The 18395-nt window shown below is 55.8% G+C and overlaps 1 protein-coding gene across 8 annotated transcripts in view; it reads right to left on the bottom strand.

Moving 5' to 3' along the window:
- The window catches only part of Cntfr (ciliary neurotrophic factor receptor), a 37643-nt gene extending 20029 nt beyond the window's left edge, over positions 1–17614 (bottom strand). For 2 of the 8 annotated variants that reach the window (XM_075967424.1, XM_075967432.1), the window contains exons 1-2: positions 16877–17198; positions 8446–8553 (exon numbers count right to left, since the gene is read on the bottom strand). Coding sequence is in view for 1 of the 8 variants with exons in the window: in XM_075967423.1 (XP_075823538.1) it covers positions 5589–5657 (69 nt within the window). In the remaining 7 variants the exon portion in view is untranslated. Of the gene's footprint in view, positions 1–5588; positions 5701–8445; positions 8554–16876; positions 17199–17490 lie in introns of those variants that run through there. The other 6 variants (XM_075967428.1, XM_075967433.1, XM_075967429.1 and 3 more) reach the window with 5 other exon arrangements.
- Between the last annotated feature and the right edge of the window lie 781 nt (positions 17615–18395).

Below are 18395 nucleotides of genomic sequence, written 5' to 3'. Positions count from 1 at the left end.
CACTGGGGATCTGGAAGCCTAGCCTCTAGGAAACGGGTGAAATAAACCCTCATCCCTCTGCTCCAGCTGATACAAAACAACAAAAGGACTCAGGAAAGTTCGGCTCCCACCTCTCCCCAAAGTCCCAGGAAGGCCCACTCTCCAAATGGGGAGACTGCAGCCAGAGGCATCCAGAACCCAACACCACCTGCTCTTTCCCAGGAATTTTCCAAGTCCATACTCCGTGAGTCTAGGATCGATGTAGATGATAAATGTCATACAACCCCAGGGAAGGAAGGATGCTGGCCTAGGCTCCCTTATGGATCATTTGAAGATGTCAGCCCCCGAAAAAGATGGACAGAGTGTTCTAACAGAAAGAACAGGTTCCCAGCACTTCTCACATGGAACCCCAGGGTCATCATTATTTATACATACAAGTGACATATAAGACAAATCCCAGGGCCCAATTTAGTGTCACTGCCCCAGTGGGACACAAGATACTATCACACAGTGAAAATAAATCTGTGAAAATGATACAATTGCAATGTGAAATGATACATTGTAAAATGCACTGTTCAAAATGACACACAAGGATGCTGACAGTCATCACAGTAACAATGTTGCAGTAAGTGACAATCACAAGAATACCAACAATGCACTAACACCTGCTAAGATGGATACAGTCACACAGAGTAGCACATGGTGACACAGAGATGTTGACAGACTCAGTGACATACGGAATGATACCAGTTCACAGAAATATTAGCGCTCATGGAGGCTGACAGTCACCATTAGTAATACTGCCAGACACAGTGACAAGCTCCACCCTGGGGATCTCAGTTACCCAGTTTTGGAGTCTGGCTTAGGATCCAGGACCCTAAGACTACTCTTACCAGCTTCAGTAATGTCCCAGTTGTCCTATGACCCCACCTCACTTGTTACCTACCTAAAGGTACAATCTTGGGGAGGTCCTTTGGAAAGCCCCTATTATGCCTGTAGAGCAACAGCCAGAACTTTGGGGAATCCCTGCCAAAAGCAGGTTGGGGTGGGGGTTAGGAGCACCGCTGACTGTGTCTCAGCCTCAGTTGTGAGTGCTGATCTGCAGTAGCGTGTCCTGAGCTTTGGGTGGAGGCTGGCAGGAGAGTCAGGAATGTTCATTCTGGCCTTGACAGAGAAGAAGGGCGGTCTCCTGCAGTGACCTCAAAGCAAGGTTACCAATCCATCTCCAAGTTGGGTAATTGAGATTCAGTGGTCACTGGCCAGGACTCCTTTCAGTGCCCAGTCCAGGGCTGAGGGACTCTCTCACAGCCTCTTGTCCCCTTCGACAACTCCAGACTCCAAACTCCCACAGGATGAGCAGGAAGGGTACACTGGTTCTCCATTTCTGCCTCATCTTCTCACAACAGCCCTAACAGTCCTATGTATACGCATGAGTCAAACACACACGGGAAACTGATTCAAACGCCTGGGAGTCAGTAAGCCTCCGACCTGTGGAGACATTGGGGTGGGGCAAGGAAAAGAGTGGACACAGGGACAGGGATAGGGTGAGCAGGGAAAAAACGAGCCCTGTCCTGGACAAGAGGGAGCTTGGGAGAGACAGGGCAGGAAGCTCTGGGAGGGGGAGGGGGAGTCAGGGCTGGGAGGCCCCAGATCCCACCAGGCCTAGACAACCAGGACAGTGTGGGCGGTGGGGCTGGTGTGGAGGCCTGAATGGTTCACAGGCTGAGGGGGGTGGGGACTAGGTCAAGGAAGGAGGCCTGGCTCCTGGCAGTTGGTCTGCAGGTCCCCTCACCAGGGAAGGGGAGGGCACAGGTCAGGGGCCAGCTCAACACAGCCTGACTCCCTCCTGTGTTTCTGACTCTCTTGTCTCTGTCTTTTCCCTTCCTTTTGAATCTAGACCTCTTCTTCCTCTCATCTCTTAGGGCTTACCACCTCAAAGGACCCAGGACCCAGAAGCTGTGACTGAAGTTGGAATTCAAGCCTTGTTCTCCTTCTGGGCTGCCACACCCCCTCCCACTATGGAGCAAGCGTCAGTACTGGGGAGGGGGAGATGCCACACCATTACACGTGCCCTCCTCCTTAGAAGGGGCAGGACAAGCTGAACACCAGTGCGGGGGGGGGGGGAGTTGGGCAGGAAGGAGGCAGGGGGAGCAATCCCCCAGCCCCAGCCGCTGGCTGAGGTAGCAAAGGAGGCAGCCCAATGTGAGTGAGTTGGGGGGTGGGTATCCGCACCTGCTGTTGTGACCTCCACAGCCGGAGATGAGGGCCTGTGGGGGGGGGCGACACACAGATTCCGATGGATTTTGGCAGCAGCCTGGACTCTAAGTGCTCCCCCCCACCAGCCTTTTGTACCGTGGGGACCCTGAGTTCAGCATGTGCGTGCCCTGCTAGCTGCACGTGTGTGCAGGCATGTTGGGGGAGCCTGGGGCCCTCACATGATGAGCCTGGCTGAGCAGCTGGAGATGTCTCGGGAAGATGGGAATCCAACCACCAGCCTGTGCCCAGGTGCAGAGGTCCACTTGGAGCCCTGGGAGCTGTGCTCAAACGGCCCTCTATGTGCAGAGGGTCTGAGCTTTTTCCTTCAGAAGTCAATGGCTCCAGTCCCTGCCTCTCACATGGAGAGCAGCACAGGGCAGGTGAATTCATGTCCTTTTTTAGGGCACATGCTCTGGACAGCTTCATTGAATCTGAGGCACAAGTGACAAACTCCCTATTCTGCAAGCCCAGTCCAGTCTATGGATCCCAGGAGAATCAGGGGGACCCCTCCACCTAGGAAAGGCCCACGGTTGGGTGAAGGGTTGTGAGGGGTGGGTGTTGCTCCTTCGGAGAGACAGTAGCAGTAGGAGGTCAGATGGCCAGAATGCCATGATCCCTGGGGGATGGACAAAGCAGGAGGGAGGAGGGAAGACTCTGTAGCCAGGGCAGGAGGAGAGAAAGGGTCTGCAAGTGTGGCAGCAGGAAAGAGACAGGCAGTGCCCTCCATGGAGGCGGGATGAACAAAACAGCGCTTCAGACTTGGGACCGAATTCACAGACCTGTTTGCTTCAGCATCTCTACCATCCCCCACCCTCACCCCTGCCAGATCACTGTCATAGTACAAACACACATGAGCATGGTGGCACACACCTTTAATCCCAGCACTGGGGAAGCAGAGGCAGGCAGATCTCCACTGAGTTAGAAGCCAGCCTGGTCTGCAAAGTAAGTTCCAGAACAGCCAGGACTAGGTAGAGAGACCCTATAACAAAACAAAAAACAAAACCACCACCACCACAACAAAACTCACTCCCCCTCAGAAAAGAAGTCCCTGCATGTAAGCATGCACATCTCACACACATGCAGACACACATGCACGCACGCACACCCAGCAGGGCATGTGAAGCAGGAATTTTTAATGGGAAGAACTGAGGATGGTGTTTTTGGCAGAGCCAGAGTTGGTGGGGGAAGAAGTTTCTTTTTCCTTACGGAACAATGTTCTGTTTTCTCTGCCCCCTTTGCACGCACGTGTACCATGCATGCTCCTTCTGAAAAACCTTCTGGTCTGCTGGGTAAGAGCAAGCCACCCTCCCTCCCCCTCCCTACTCCTCACAATCTGTTCCTGATGGTAAACACAGGCATGAATACACACACCCACATGTTCACACACACCAGCAGCGCAGGGTGACACAGGACCCACTGTTCACCTTATCCCAAGACAAAACACATGCTAGAGGGCTCTCAAAGTCACCTCCAGAGCTTCCCAAGGCCCCATCTCCACATACACACAGCCAGCACCCCGCATACATTCCCAGGAGCCACACACACACACACACACAAACACACACACACACAAACATTCAGTTTGCTATCACAACTGCATATCATGGCCTCCCTGTGGACACCCACTGCCACAGCTTCATACACTGGTTCTCTCTCTCTCTCTCTCTCTCTCTCTCTCTCTCTCTCTCTCTCTCTCTCTCACACACACACACACACACACACACACACTAAAGTCACAGTTGCACACAGAGACTCCCTCACAGAGAACACTCCCCTTTCACACATGGATGCCATCACACTCAGAGCTGCCAACCTTCCACGCAGACGCCACCCTTACCTCCAGAAACCCAGAGCTCCCTGGTCACCCCCAGCCTGCTGTCCTCACAATGGGAAACACACAGATGCTCACAGGCAAACACACACACTGGACCCTGGAGGTGCTTGGGTGAAGGAGAGAAAGCAAAGCTGCTGAAGTCAGGACGGCGAAAAGGGAGGAGAGGGTTCCCTTCTTTTAAAAGGTGAAGGCCAAGAGTTATTTCCCAGCCAGCTCCTCTTCCTCCAGCCCAGCTCTCCACAGCATTCTGGGATGGAGGGAGAACCAGGAAGGCTGCCTGTGCCTCAGGCCCTTCTGCCTCCAGGACTTCTCCAGGCTAAGAGCAACAGGTCTCCCTCTAAGGATCCATCCCTTCCCCCGTCCGCACATGGTGCTCCCTACCTGTCCCTGTCGCTAATGCATCCAATGAGCTGGCCTCCGTGAGAGGAGGAGAGGGGGAAGAAAACGAAAATGTCTTTACCTAAACAATCACACCCAAGCCCTCTTCTGACTGTCAGGAAGCCCAAAGTGAGGTGGAGACAGGTGCTCAGCAGAAACCTGGGTGCTCGCCCAACCAACCACTGAGAACAAGAGTCCTAAAGTGTTCTTGGGCACAGGAGTTCCACCCTCAACTCCTATCACCGGAGCTGACACCAGGTCTTAAGTCACAGTCCGGGCAGAATGGAATCCAGGCTGAGCTGGCCAGTCCCCAACCTGGAACAAGCCGGGATGCTGCTGACATTCCTAGCACTTGCCACTCTAGCTGTGGACAAGCCTGCAACGGTCCCTAGCTAGGCATGAGAGCAGACACCAGGACAATACAATACCGGAAGGAAACCAACGATGCAGGGCAATCCCACAAAGGCCAGGTGATCACCAATTGAGGAAAGCAGAAGGAACGAGGCACAAAAGAAATCAGGCAGTGGGGTATAAGGGAGTCATGGGACAGGGCGCCCAAGAACGTAGGCACTGGGGCCAAATGAAGACAGGTACTAGGGACTTCACCGAGCTAGGAGGTGTGGACAAATGAGGCCAGGCACTGGGGACTAACAGTGAGCTGGGAGGTGTGGACGAATGAAGCCAGGCTTCGGGGATCAAATGAAACTAGGCAAGAGGCCCACAGGATGTGAGAGAAGAGAGATATCAGGAACTCATCCCCTGTCTAGATGTCACCCCCACTGCCTAGGCCTCCCTCTCGGTAGCCCCCTCCCCCAGGCCGATGGATGCAGCCAGAGCCCCCTCCCCTCTCAGAGGCCTGGTCCGCCTGCAGCCAATGGGCCCCGGCCCCATCCCTGAGACCTCAGGAAGTCCCAGTCCCTCCCACCGGCTGCTGAGGCAGGGGGGCTGGGGAGAAGGCGCAGAGAAGAGAGACAGCTTGGCAGGGGGAGCGCCGAGCAGCCGCGGGGGGCGGGGGCCGAGGAAGGAGCGGGAAGCGCCGCGGCGGGCTGGCGGGCTGGCGGGCTGGCGCGGGCGGGGGCGTCTTCGCCGCGGCGGGGCGGCGGGGTGACAAGTTCTCGGCCCCGCGGCCGCGCGCACTGACCTGGGTCCCCGCGCAGGCGCCCGGCCGGTACTCGGCGCTCCGTGGGTCCGCCCGACAGCCCGCGGGCATCGGTCCCCAGGGCTTCCCCACCCCCGAGGGGCCGGGCAGGAGCGCCACGGCCGCGCCGGAGCCAGCGGGCGAGCGAGAGGGCGAGCGGGGCGGCGAGCGGGCCGGGAGGGGGAGGCAGCGCGCCGGGAGCCGAGCGAGCGAGCCGAGGCAGCAAGTGAGGGACGGCATGCAGTGAGGTCATCCTTTGAATCTAATTGTCTGAGTCAGGAGGAGATGTGGCACTTGATGCTGGGGGAGGGGTGGGGACCCTTGGCACAGTCGGGGGTGGCGGGTCCCGCTCCCCCCAATCGCGGCGTGGATGTGGGGGCTCGGGGCTGACCCCTGCTGCCCGGGTATCAGCTAGCAGGGAGGCGCGCGACTGATCCCAGCTCAGGGCCACCTTCCTATTCTCTTGGGAGTGATGGGGACCTGCCGAAGCCCGGGTTATCTGCATTTTTTAGGAAATGGCAGACATCCCCAACTCCCAGCCATAATTTTGCCCTCGAAGCAAAGGGGAGACTTCAGCCTTCAGCCTGCTTTCCACTGTGCACTTCAGGAAACTGGGCCTGGGACTGTTCTCCTAAGTTAACTACGTGCACTGGGAATCTGATGGAGTGGAGAAATTGAGCCCTATTGACTGCTTTGCACTCTGGAAGGACAGTGTAAAGGCCACCGGACTTCCACTCCAATGACCCCCACACACACTTCTTGCTCTACTTGCCCAAGCCCCATTCAGGAGGGCCAAGCTCCTAGGGTACCAGAAAGCTACCCAAAGGACTCAGCTACTCACATAGTAGCGGGCCAAGACAGCAACTAGGCCTTGGGCCGGTCAGGCTCGCACACCCACGCATGTACACGGGAGCACATGAACACGTTTGCACACACTGGCACGGGGATGGACCAGGCAGCCGGGGATGCTCACCAAGGGCCACATGCCCCTCCCCTCGCCCCCGTGGGGGAGGGGTGATAAATATTTAAGGGGCTTTTAGCTTAGAAGGGGCTGAAGTCGGGGGAGGGAGGGGGATCCACGCTGCCTGATTAATGGGGTTACGGGCTTGGATCAATCTGTCCGCCTGCCGCTCCCTCCTTCCCCCCTCCTCCCTCCCTCCGCCTAATGCGCTTTATCAGGAGACGTTTTTCTGACTTGGCAGCGTCGGGCGTTTTAAATAGACCCATTTAGAGCTCGGGTTGGGGGAGAAGAAGGGGGGGTGGAGTGAGACAGAGATTGAGACGGGCAGGGAGACAGAGACAAATAGGGGGAGAGACGCCCGGAAGAGAGAGACAGGGAGGAGAGAGAGAGAGAGAAGAGAGAGAGAGAGAGAGAGAGAGAGAGAGAGAGAGAGAGAGAGAGAGAGAGGATGCAGAGGACTGAGAGGGGAGAAGACTAAGGGTAAGACTCCTGTGGAGGCCGAGATGGAGAGAGGTGATGGGAGGCCATAGCAAAGGTGGGGGCTGCCGAGCAGAAACAAACACAAAAAGACAGAGGGGAAAGCAGACACCAGCAGCAGCGGAGACCCAGGGAGAGGCTCTCTGCAAGGGCTGAGTGCTAGCCTGGGAGACAGCACATATCTTTTATTTCCAAAAACAGTTTTTCATCCACTTTGTTAAATTAGAAAACTGTTTTTAAAGCGGGGCTGGAGGTGCTGTTGGGGGAGGGAGGACAGAACTGCCAAGCCCTCCCTCCTCAGCCCCACAGAAGCTGCTGCAGCCTGAGCCCCTGGGGTGTCTCCAGCTCCCCTGCTCTCTGCGATCCTCCGAGATCCCCAGGGACAGGGTCAGGGCATCTGAGCTACTGTTCACTGGCAGGAAGTCCTTCCTGCTGTCTGGCCTCAGTCCCTCTTGCTGCAGGGAGCTCATTTTTTTCTCCTGAGCACCACCATCTCCTCTTCAAGGCTCTCTCCTAGCTTCCTACAGGGCTCCCAATCGGGAGGGGTATGAATTATGTCCTCTGATGGCCCAGCAGTCTGTTGTCCTCACAGAACATCAGATTCCCGGGTACACCCAAAACATCACTTATTATTCTGCAAGTCCATTTCCTAGCCCCTCCCAATAAGAGCTGCTAACATAGGCCTAACCCACTTCCTTGGATCCTAACACTACAGCCATCTTCCTTCCTCTTCTGGGCCCCCGAACCACCTAAGTTCCCTGTAAGCCCATGTGCCACTCTGAATTGCAGTGTGATCAAATGTCCCGCCACATTGGGATACCCCACTTAATAACATCCTTAACATGAACTCCTGGTTTTGAAGGGTTGGTGTCCGCTCCCCCGCTCCCCAGCAAGCAACACCCCCCCAGGCAACCTACACCCCCCCCAGCGCCCCAAGCCGGGAAAATGGCCAGTCTGTTTGGGAACTGAGATGAAAAGCCTAGCCGGCCTTTGTGGGCTTCTGGCCTTTGTAGGCCTTTGGCGGGTTTTGGACAATAGGCCCTTCCGTTCCGCTTCAGTGCCTCAATTCCTCAGATGCCCCCACCCCGGGGCTGCCAATCCAGGGGCCTTGCCTGGCTTGAATGAGAGGCAAGGGGAGTCAGGTTCAGAAGATTTGGGGCCTTCCCACCTGCTGGTCCACCTCCTCCTAGCTCAGCTGCTCCCTGAGGGCCAGGGAGATGGTTGAGGGGGGAGAAGGATGTGGAAGACACGAAGACAGCAACAAGCGGTCCTAAATCCGGCCTTCGGATCCTCTGGCGAAGAAGTGTATTCTGACCTAGTGGTGCCCTTTCCTGTGTGGAAGGGGACATGTCCCTTTCCTTCTCGGGGTCTAAACCAGGGGCGTGAAAGGCCTCCAGCCCCGCCTGGGCTCTCAGCACCTACCTCTTCAACACCAGTTGTACTGCAGGCACATCAATATTATCCTCCTCTCCAGACCAAACTCTTCCCGGGACTTCCAACACCAAGAGGACAAAATGATGTGGCAGGTCTCTAGAAGGGCAAAGGACACAGGTCAGGTCTCATGTAGCTCCTTCCATCCTCAGAGGCCCACTGAAGGGGAGACTGGCCATCTCGGGGTTCTTATCTGGGAAAGGGAAGCAGGGTTTCCTTGGAGCACTGTTTTAGTGATTCAGCACAAAAACGTAACTGTAGGACTTGGGGTGTCTGCTGAAACAAGAGCCTGAGCCATTGCCAGTGGATGAGCTGAGTCTACAGCTCTGTGAGAGTGTGCACCTAGCGTGGGTTCCCCAGCACTGCCCGTCCCTGCAAGCTAGCTGTTATTATCATATATCTGCAAGAAGCAGATATGCCTGGAAGAGAAGAAAACTGTATAGCGTTCCTCTACCATTTCCTCGCTGACTTCAGTTCTAAACCACAGGGACAAACAAAGGGCACAAGGCAGGCCTGACACCACTCACAGATACATACCACAAATTCCCACACACGCAGGGCTCAGACGGAAGGACCTCCCCGCCACACGCGCCTGTGCAGATATACACGCACGCTTACACACACACACACACACACACACACACCGAGCACTGTGGCATCATTCTGATACCCTCTCCATCCTCACTACAATTTGCTGAGCATCTACCAAGTGCCAGGAAAGGCTATGCTCATCTGCACCATCCCCTCTTGGTGATCTCTCAAGAGCTAGGTGCTAATAGTCTTGCCACTTGACAGCTAAAAAGTAACCTGGTGTTCAAAGATGTTAAATAACTTGGACAAGAATGTGGAGCTGATCACTCCTGGAGCCTAGGGTGGAGTCAGTACCCCCTTTTGAAGCCTTATTTCTACCAGCTTGCCTCTGTGGCTCCCACCCATTTACACAGTGCCTTTCCAGAGCTACACACAGCTAGTATTAGTTCTTCATGCCTGCAGTGCCGGGGAACCGGTGCTAGGATGCACGCTCACCGAGTTACACTCGTGGCCCGCCAGCTAGGAACTGCTCAGGGGCTTGGCACGGAAGACTTTATATTAAGTCCTTAACTGACTTCTGACTTCTTGTTTTTCAGACAGGCTCTTACTACACAGACCAGGCTTGTCTAAAATTCTCAAGAGAGCTTCCTGCCTCTGCCCCCCAAAAGTATGTGCCACTACACCCAGCTTAACTTACAGATATTCTTCCTTTTTATAAATTTTTGGTGTTTTTTTTCTTGAGACAGGGTTTCTCTATGTAGCCTTAGCTGTCCTGAAACTCGCTCTGTAGACCAGGCTGGCCTCGAACTCACAGAGATCTGACCGCCTCTGCCTCCCGAGAGCTGGGATTAACGGCATGTACCACCACTGGCCTGCATCTTCCTTTACTTTTTGTAGAGCTGTCTGCTTTATGGTTTCATGTGTCTGAGTATTCTGCCTGCATTTGTGCACACCATGTGAGTGTGCATAATCCTGGACCTCGGAAGATTCCCTTGGGACTGGAGTTCCAGGGCCACATGAGCCGCATGCGGGTCCTGGGTCTTTTGTGGGAGCAGCAATGCTTTTAATAACCACTGAGTCCTGTCTCCAGCCCTTAACTTGTGTCATGTGTGTGCATGCTAGGTGTGTATATGTATGTGTATCACATGCATGCAGGAAGTTGCAGAAATCAGTAGAGGCATCAGACTCCCTTAACGGAAGTCACAAGCCATGTGGGTGCTGGGACCTGAACCCGGATCCTCTGCAAGAGCAGGAAGGAGCTCTTCAAGGCTGAGTCATCTCACAAGCCCCTTAAGTTACATTTTTGTGCTGAATCATCAAAACAGCATTCTGCGACAGCCTTATTTCTATTCTGTCGTGAGAACCCTGAGACTGCAAACGCAGCTTGTCCCAAATCACACAACTGGCCACTGGCAAGGGCCCTGGGAGTTCAGGGTAGTCGAAAAGCTCCCATGAAATCTAGCCACTCAATAGACCCCTCGCCTTCTACAAGTTCCCAGGAGATATCCAGGGTCTGACTGCTCCCTCAACAGGTCCCAGAATAAATCTTCCGGTATGATTAGGGGCCTAAATGCACGCTCATGAGGAAAGGGACTCTGTCATGGAATCCTGCCCAGAAACCAGAAACATCACTAACCAGAAAAGGCCAGTAACTAAAACAGTGTGTTAGAGAGACAGGCTGGCTGGTGGTGACAGATACCAACACACCAAGGCCCAAAGAGAGGGAGATGGAAGACAGGCAGACATCGAGCAGAATGACAGGTAGCTTGACAGAGACAATAGCACAGAGGGGACAGGCTAACACGAAAACAAAGACTGATACGCACTGATATACAGACACAGACAGATATAGAGCCATCTGACCTTCACTAGAAAAAAAAGCCAGCTAGGCTCAAGCTGCCTGTGTGTGGCATGTATGTGCGTGTGTGCGTGTTGGGAGAAGCATGCAGTATCGCAACGCACATTACACCAGCTGCTTCCAGCAATTTCATCTGATTAATAATAAATGCCCTGTAATTACAGCTACTCCCCCAGCCCTTCTTCCTGTTTTTTGTCAGCTGCCGCCAGACCAGCCCCCTCCCTCCCTGCCGCGGACCCCTGACCCTCTCCAGCCTCACCTGCAGCTTTCGAGGAGGAGACCGAGAATGTGAGCTGACAGGCCAGATTCCCGCTCTGCAGGGGGCCACCCATCTCTCTAACTTGGCCGAATGCCCTCAGGTGCCAAGGCAGACGTCATCCCACTCAGTCTCACGCGCACCTCCCCCACACCTGTGTTAGAACCCTGACGCTGATGTGGCCAAGGAGCCCAGGCTGAGATGCAGGCAGGTGAATTCTCACGCCTACTATAGGCATAGGTTTAGAGACAGGCGGCACCACCCACACTTGGTCTCAAAGGAAAGGGGCACCAGGACAAGGGACCTCCAAACCCCACTCCAGCGCTCCGACCACTTGTATACCCTCCAGCTTTGGATGCTGGGTGGTTCTGGCTCCCCACTTTTCAGTGCCTCCCTATGCCCCCCCACCCAGTGTACCTCCTTACAGGCCTCCCACCCTAAAGCTCCAAAGCATGTCTATCAGAATCAGCTGCGGGTCTGCGCTGATCTGTTTCTAATCGCTGGGGCCTGGTTCACGCTTGCCCCCCCACCCCAATATTGATTCCATTATTTGGAGAGACATTGACGTCAGGGGCCTGGATGGGTGCCAAAACTGCCTTCTCTCCAGGCCTGGGCCAGGGCCCAGCCCCCCCCCCCATCCTGCAATTTCACGGAGGGGCCTGGAAAGGTCACAGGCCAAGGTCACGTGGCATCTGCCTTTTGATACTGGACCCTTGCCTTTTTTTTTGGGGACCACCATGCAGAGTAGTTCCTCCTTCTGAGGAGAGAGCCACACAAAGGCCTGAGGTCAGAAGTGAGGTAGAAGTCTACAAAAGGGGGTCTTAAAACCCTTGCTGGAACTCTGCGCTAAGAGGGCCAGGGATGCGCAGCGCCTCAGAAGAGGGTACTTAGGGAGTCTGTTTACTTACCACACACTTGCTCAGAACTTGAAAAGGTGCCTACTGACAACTTAATGTTTAGTTCTGGGTGCTCTCGGCCTGCTGAGGAGGGAGTCCTGTGGTGTTTATGACCGCCAAGGGCCCTGAACGCTGCCACAGTCTGACTAATTCACACAACTGATTTTATAAACTTTTGCTCCGTACAAATCAAAGGCTCCGTCTCTGCTGCATTTCCCACCCGAGCATGCTCGGTTTCCCCACACTCATATCCACCTAGCTTTCCCTAGGAGACTCTCACTGTAACGTGGGTGTGAGTCTCTCCTTTTCTCTCTTCATCTCAGGTGCAGCCATGCTCACACTGCCCCCCCCCCCCCGTAACTCCCAGGATCCAGGAGGACTGAGTACTTCTAAGGTCCAAATGCTGTGTTCTCAGACATTAATAATCAATATGGACAGTCCACCCCGCCTGAAACAGCTACCAGGCTTCAGAGCCAAGTTTTGGTGACTCGGATCTGGGCTCCATTCTCTGGACCTACAGGGAGTGAGGGGATACATTTGACACTATCCCATCATCAGAAAATCGCCTAGGTGGGGAGGGGCAGAATGACCTCCAATCAGCGCCTCAGGACCAGGTTACTGTCCTGTTGCTCTCAATCAAACCTAACGAAAGAAATGTCTAATTTCTACCCTCATTCTTAAGCAAAGTCACTCATAGACCCTGTGGACCAAAGAGGGCTGTATAGAGGAGCTGCTGGGCCTCGAACCCCAAACTCTTCTCCCCATAATCAGACTTCAACATGTATTGAGAACCTACTTCCTGCAAATACAGTGCTGCTCACAAGAAGCACCTGGTTAGACGTAAGAGAAAAGATGCTGTTCTCCTACTATATACCCATCTGTGTCACAACAGGTACAGTGCAGAAGCAGCCAGACCCAGAGCCCACCAAGTTCACAGGCAACTCTACCACCTCGCTGAGCTACGCAAGGCAAGAATACATAGGGGTTTGGCTGGACGCTGCTCTGGGAGATCTGTCCCACAGGTTCAGGGGCTCTCCAGCCCATTTCCCCTCCCCCCCTCCCCCCCCCCCCCCCGCCACACAGGTCCTGGTAAGTCACCACCACAGTCTAACTTCAGTTGCTTCTGCCGTAGCCCCAGCCCCTCCTTTCACCCTTTGGCAGCCAGAGTTCCTGCCTCTGGGGACCCCCAGCCCATACTTAAGGGGCTCCCCTTGCCTATTGCAAAGATAAAGGGGGACAATGACCCCTTGCCCTCCACCCATAGTCCCTTCCCATAGGAAACCAGAGCCTATGTGGGTGTGGTCACCCAGGGCCACGGGAGTTCCCCCACCCGGTAATGGTTCTGGAGGAGGGGTCAGTTCACTTCAGCCTTCTTGCTTTCTGGGACCCCCCCCAACCAGGCACACATGGTCCCCCCCCACAACCAATCTGCATTTCAAAGAAAATCCACTCCATATGTTTCCGATTCATTTACACTTCAACTCGCCATGGGGGGGCAGAGTGCAGGACGCCTCGCCTCCGAGCCCCCTCCCCCATAGAGGAGCTGGAGAGCACGTGTCCAAAGGGGTACATCCTTCAAGGCTGTGGAACAGTTCAAGCCTGACCACCTCAGCCTGCTGTGTCCCCTCCAGGGACCACGGCTCTACTGTATAAGCTCCTAGGGGTGGGGGCAGTATGCCTCGGGTGGCCCCACCCACTCGCCTCCACAGTGGGCTTGTGAACTCTGGGATCATTTCTCTAAGGCAGGTAAAGTCCCAGGGCTGGCTGCAACCCAGACTCCCTAGGGCTACTGTTCTTTCAGGGAGCGTGCACGGGTGGCGGGGGAGAAGAAGAGGGGGGGAGAGTTCCTGGGTAAACATTGGAGCCAGGAGACGAACAACATGGCCCCTGCCCTTCTCCCAGCGAGCAGAGGTAGAAAGAGAAGGACAGGCGGTTCTCCTCTCTTAGCATCACAAATGCAGCACCTGGGAACTTTCCTGGTGCACCCCATCCCCCCCCCCAGGATGAGTGGGTTGAGGGAGGGATGTCTGGGGAGGACAAGAGCCTCATTTGCCCCCACCTCACCCCGCTCCTTTCCTCCAGGGAAGTGGTGCCCACAACTATTTGAGGAGCATGTCCATGGCACATGAAGGAATCTGACGGTTCACTGACCCTCGTACCAACAAACCACTCAGACACCGAGGGCTTAGCTGGCTGTGGAAGGCTGCTAGGGAGGCTTGACCAGTCAGCGTTTCTCACCACCGTAACCAAAAGTATGCCCCATCTTCATCCAGTCTTCAGGATGGCTCTGTTTCCGCTGCCTCGGTTGCCCTGATGCAGCACCACAACCCGAAGAAAGACACGAGCACACACGTGACTAAGTCTATGTTCCAAACCGGAACTGTGAACATCGCACTCTTAGTAAGGGTCTGAGTACGAGCCACAGGACAGAAGTATGAGTTTTGTGTAAGCACCCGGCTCTAACGTCAGTCTGAGTGAGAACTCTGCAGCCCGAGTGTGGGTTTCTTTTGTTTATTCCTTTGGCTGGTTCTCTGGCAGTGCTGGAGACCCAAGAACTAAGGTCCTGAGGTGTGCTGGACTGTAGGCCCCAGGGGGTCAGAAAGTGAGCACAGAGAGTTCAACTGAGTCCTGGGAGCCCCAGACAGTTCCCTGTTAAACAGTGTGAGCTCTTGGCCCTCGAGGCGGTCGGTCTGGGTGTGAGTCCAAGCTTCCCTTTTTAAGGATGAATGTTAACCCCACGGTGTCTCCGTAGATCCAAGTGTTCCGTCCCTGCGCTACGGTCTACTCGATCTACAGGACAGAAAGAGAATCCGTAGTGTGGGCACATGAGTTCTATTATGAGTCTGAGTAGGAGCTCTCAGATCCTTCTGTGGGTCTGAGTGTGAGTCCAAGGCTACCCCCCTCAAGTTCAATGCTTCGATTCCCCATGTGAATCTGAGTGTGAACCAAAGGTCCTCATATGAGCACTGCTGAATCTGAATGTGAGCAGAGATGAAAGTCAGAAAGCAAATGCCACAGAGCATGTGGGCCTGACTCGAACCGCAGAGTCCCAAAAGAGTCCTCGAGTTCACAAATGGGCTGTCCCCCCAACCCCGCTGCACCCCCTGACAGCCCTCACTGTCCTGGAACTTGCTCTGTAGACCAGGCTGACCTCGAACTCACAGAGACGCATCTGCCTCTGCTGGGATTAAAGGCGTGCGCCATCCCCCTGGCTGGGTCCCATGCCTCTAATCTCTGTGAGCCAGAACCTCGGAATAAAAGCGTCAATCTGAAGATGCTCCAATGGTTTTAGGAGGAGTCAAAGTACTAGTCCTTGAGCCCCAGCGAGCTTCCGTGGGCTAGCTCTAAGTCTCCACGTAAACCCACAAGCTAAAGGGTAGAGATATATATGCAAGTATGAGCCCCACATGAGAGCAGACCCAATAGGAGAGCAAACCCCAGGAAGGAAATGCAAATCTGAACGTGAACCCTGCTGTCCTGGTGTGATTCTGAATGCAAATCCATGAGTGTAATCCCCCAAGTCTCTGGAAGGAGTTTAAGTGTTCCAGTGTGAATCAGAGTGTGAATTCCAGAACCCCAGGAAGTCTTGAGTGTGAACTTTAAACTCTTACTCTTTGGGTAGACTCAGTCCCAACTGGAGTATCAGTTCTGACAGGGGCTGAACCTTTAGCTCCATCTTAATCCTTCCTAGAGCTGCAGGAACCGACAGAAAGGATTTGTGTGGGCTGTGAGAGTGGAGATAGGGGCAAAACATGAAACTCACCGTTCGGTCACCTCCCAGATCCAAGCTAGCCCTGCATCTCCACGTAATGACAGACACCCTGGTTAGATGCACAAAAATACACCCTATTTTTCACTCCAGAACCCACAACTGATGCACAAACACACTCAGTATTCCCAACTCTTCCCACCTCGGTGAATATGGCACACAAATACATCCTGTGACTCAGACACAAATATATCACAGGCACAACAACTTGTGTTAAAGACACAGAATACAGACCCACACCCAGTGTGGCCGACAAGATAAGGTGCCAGACACGCTTGCACACACACATACATACATACATGCGGGGGTGAGGGGGGATGAATTCTCAAACAGAGAGACTAGACAGAAAGAAAGAAAATCCTGAATTTTCAACAAGGCGTGAAATAGTCCTGCCCGCCTGAAGCTACTGGAGGGGGAGGGGGCCCGGGGAGCCAGCGAGCTAGACGCTGGAGAAGCTCGGCAGAGGAGTCGAGGAGAGCTGTCCGTCTGGTGACCTCCTCGCGGCCCAGCCCCCCACGCACCGGGAGATACACTACTCTGAACAACCTGGGGACACCCAGCCGCACCGGAGAAGGCACACATGGGCAGACTCACAGAAGAGACGCTTGGGGGTATGCCACAGTCATGGAATCACACAAACCAGAGGACTTACAAAGAGACACACTGAAGGGGACTCACTGCGTGGAGATACATCTAGGCGGACTCATGAGAAAACCACAGCAGGATCATACCTACACACACACACACAACACATGCGGATTCACACGGAGACCTGGGCACTGGAAGAAGCGCAGCCATCCTTTTACACTCCCGGGCACTTTCAAGTGCAGATTTTTTTTTCTCTCCGAAAAAGAAGCAAGCTTTGGGTGCGTGGGGGGGGGGGCACTGAAATCCCCCAGCTCTAGAATTTTCCCAGACCCCGTGCATGCTGCTCAAGGGTGGGAAGAACAGGGACACTAGGACCAACCGCCCTGGCCACCTCCCTCCAGCCGGTTGCCCAGCTTCACCAACACCACCACGCCCAACCCCTGGTACTCCCGGACGTGGGGGGCTGCTGCTCGTGCGCCCCCGCCCCCGAGTTTGCGGGCAAAGTTTCTCATGAACTTTCCTACCTCCCCCGATCGCGGGGTCCACGCGTGTCCCCTCACTCTCTCTACCCGCGCGCACGAGGGCCGCGGGTCCGCGGGTCTGTCCGCCTGAGCGTTCGAGGGTCTAGCCTCGCGCAGACGGCCACGGAACACTCACCGCGCCCTCGAGCCACCCGGGCTCCGCGCCGCGCCCTTCGGCCGCTGCAGGCGGAGAGCGAGGCAGGAGCGCGGAGCGAGCACCGCGGCCGGATCCCACTGCCGAGCCCCGCGCCGCGCCGGCTGGAGCCGCCGCCTCCACTGCCGCCGCCGCCCGCTCTGCACCGGCTCCTCGGCTCTCCGCGGCTTTAACCCCCCCATCCTCCTCCCTCCCTCGCGCGCTCCCTCCCTCCTTCCCTCGCCCATGTGACCGCGGGCGCCCGCTCGGCCGCGCGCGCCCTTGCTCCCCTCCCCCTCTCGCCTTGTCTCCCCGCGCCTCCGCGGCAGCGCGCCACGACCCCCCTCCCCGCCTCGGCCCCCGCGCGCCCCCACCTTGGCACGTTCCCGCGCCTGGCACGCGCGGCACGTTCGCGGGGGCACGCTCGCCCGCGCAGGCCTGTGAGCCCCCACTCCCACTAGCCCCGCGCAAGCAGGCGTCCTACCCCCCGCTGGCACGCTCGCCCGCACTGGCACGCGTGGCCCCCTCGCGTTCGCCCTTTCTCCAGCGTGCCCTCAGGACGCCTATGGACCCTGTGCTTCACGCGCAGCCCGGGCCGCGGGTCTCGCAAACGCGCGCGCACACACCCACACCCACTCCGCCCGCTCTCCTAGGGCGGCGGGGCCCGCACCCACCCCCGGGATCGCTCAGCACACTCTCAGCTTTGGCCAGATCTCCTGCACACACTCCCGTCCGTTCTGCTCTTTGGTGTCTCGCACCGAAGCTCTGGCACACCCGAGATCAACTCCAGGGTCCTTCTAGCATCCCCGAGAGGAGTACGAGGCAGAGCCCCCCCAGTGCCCACGAAACCAGCCCTCTCCTCCCCTGTCCTACCACACTCCTTCCTAGTCCCTCGTCTGGGGGTTAGCGGGCTTTACGCTCCCATGACTCGAAATGGACCAGGGTGGATGCCCAGGCCCTTGTCATCACCACTACTCTCGTCCTGCGTCCCTGGGACACCGGGCCTGGAGAGCAACCTCCGAGAAAAGGGTAGGGAGGCTGTGACTTAACTGCCTGAACTGACAGTTCCAGCGCAGAGTACACCCCTCTGCTAGCTCTGCTAGCTAAACTGTGCTCTGGCATCTCCGCCCCCCCCCCCCCCCCCCCCGCTTCCCTGGACCTAGGCCTCTGTTCTGGCTACAATGTGGGCGATTAAGGTTAGACAACCTGATCAACTTCTGAGGCCACACGAAAGCGCGATAGAAAAGGGAGGCCAGAGGCGGAGAAGCAGAGGTCCACCCCCTTGGATTTTTCAAGTGGCCTTTGACCCATAATCTCTGGGCCTTGCCCCTCTGGGGGAACTGTTCCACGGCTGAGGGCGAGGGGAGGGAAAGATCTCACTGTTTCTTC

The sequence above is a fragment of the Microtus pennsylvanicus genome, chromosome 3, assembly GCF_037038515.1.
Source record: "Microtus pennsylvanicus isolate mMicPen1 chromosome 3, mMicPen1.hap1, whole genome shotgun sequence".
Classification (NCBI taxonomy): Eukaryota; Metazoa; Chordata; class Mammalia; order Rodentia; family Cricetidae; genus Microtus; species Microtus pennsylvanicus.
This window is presented reverse-complemented; position numbering and strand designations above follow the sequence as displayed.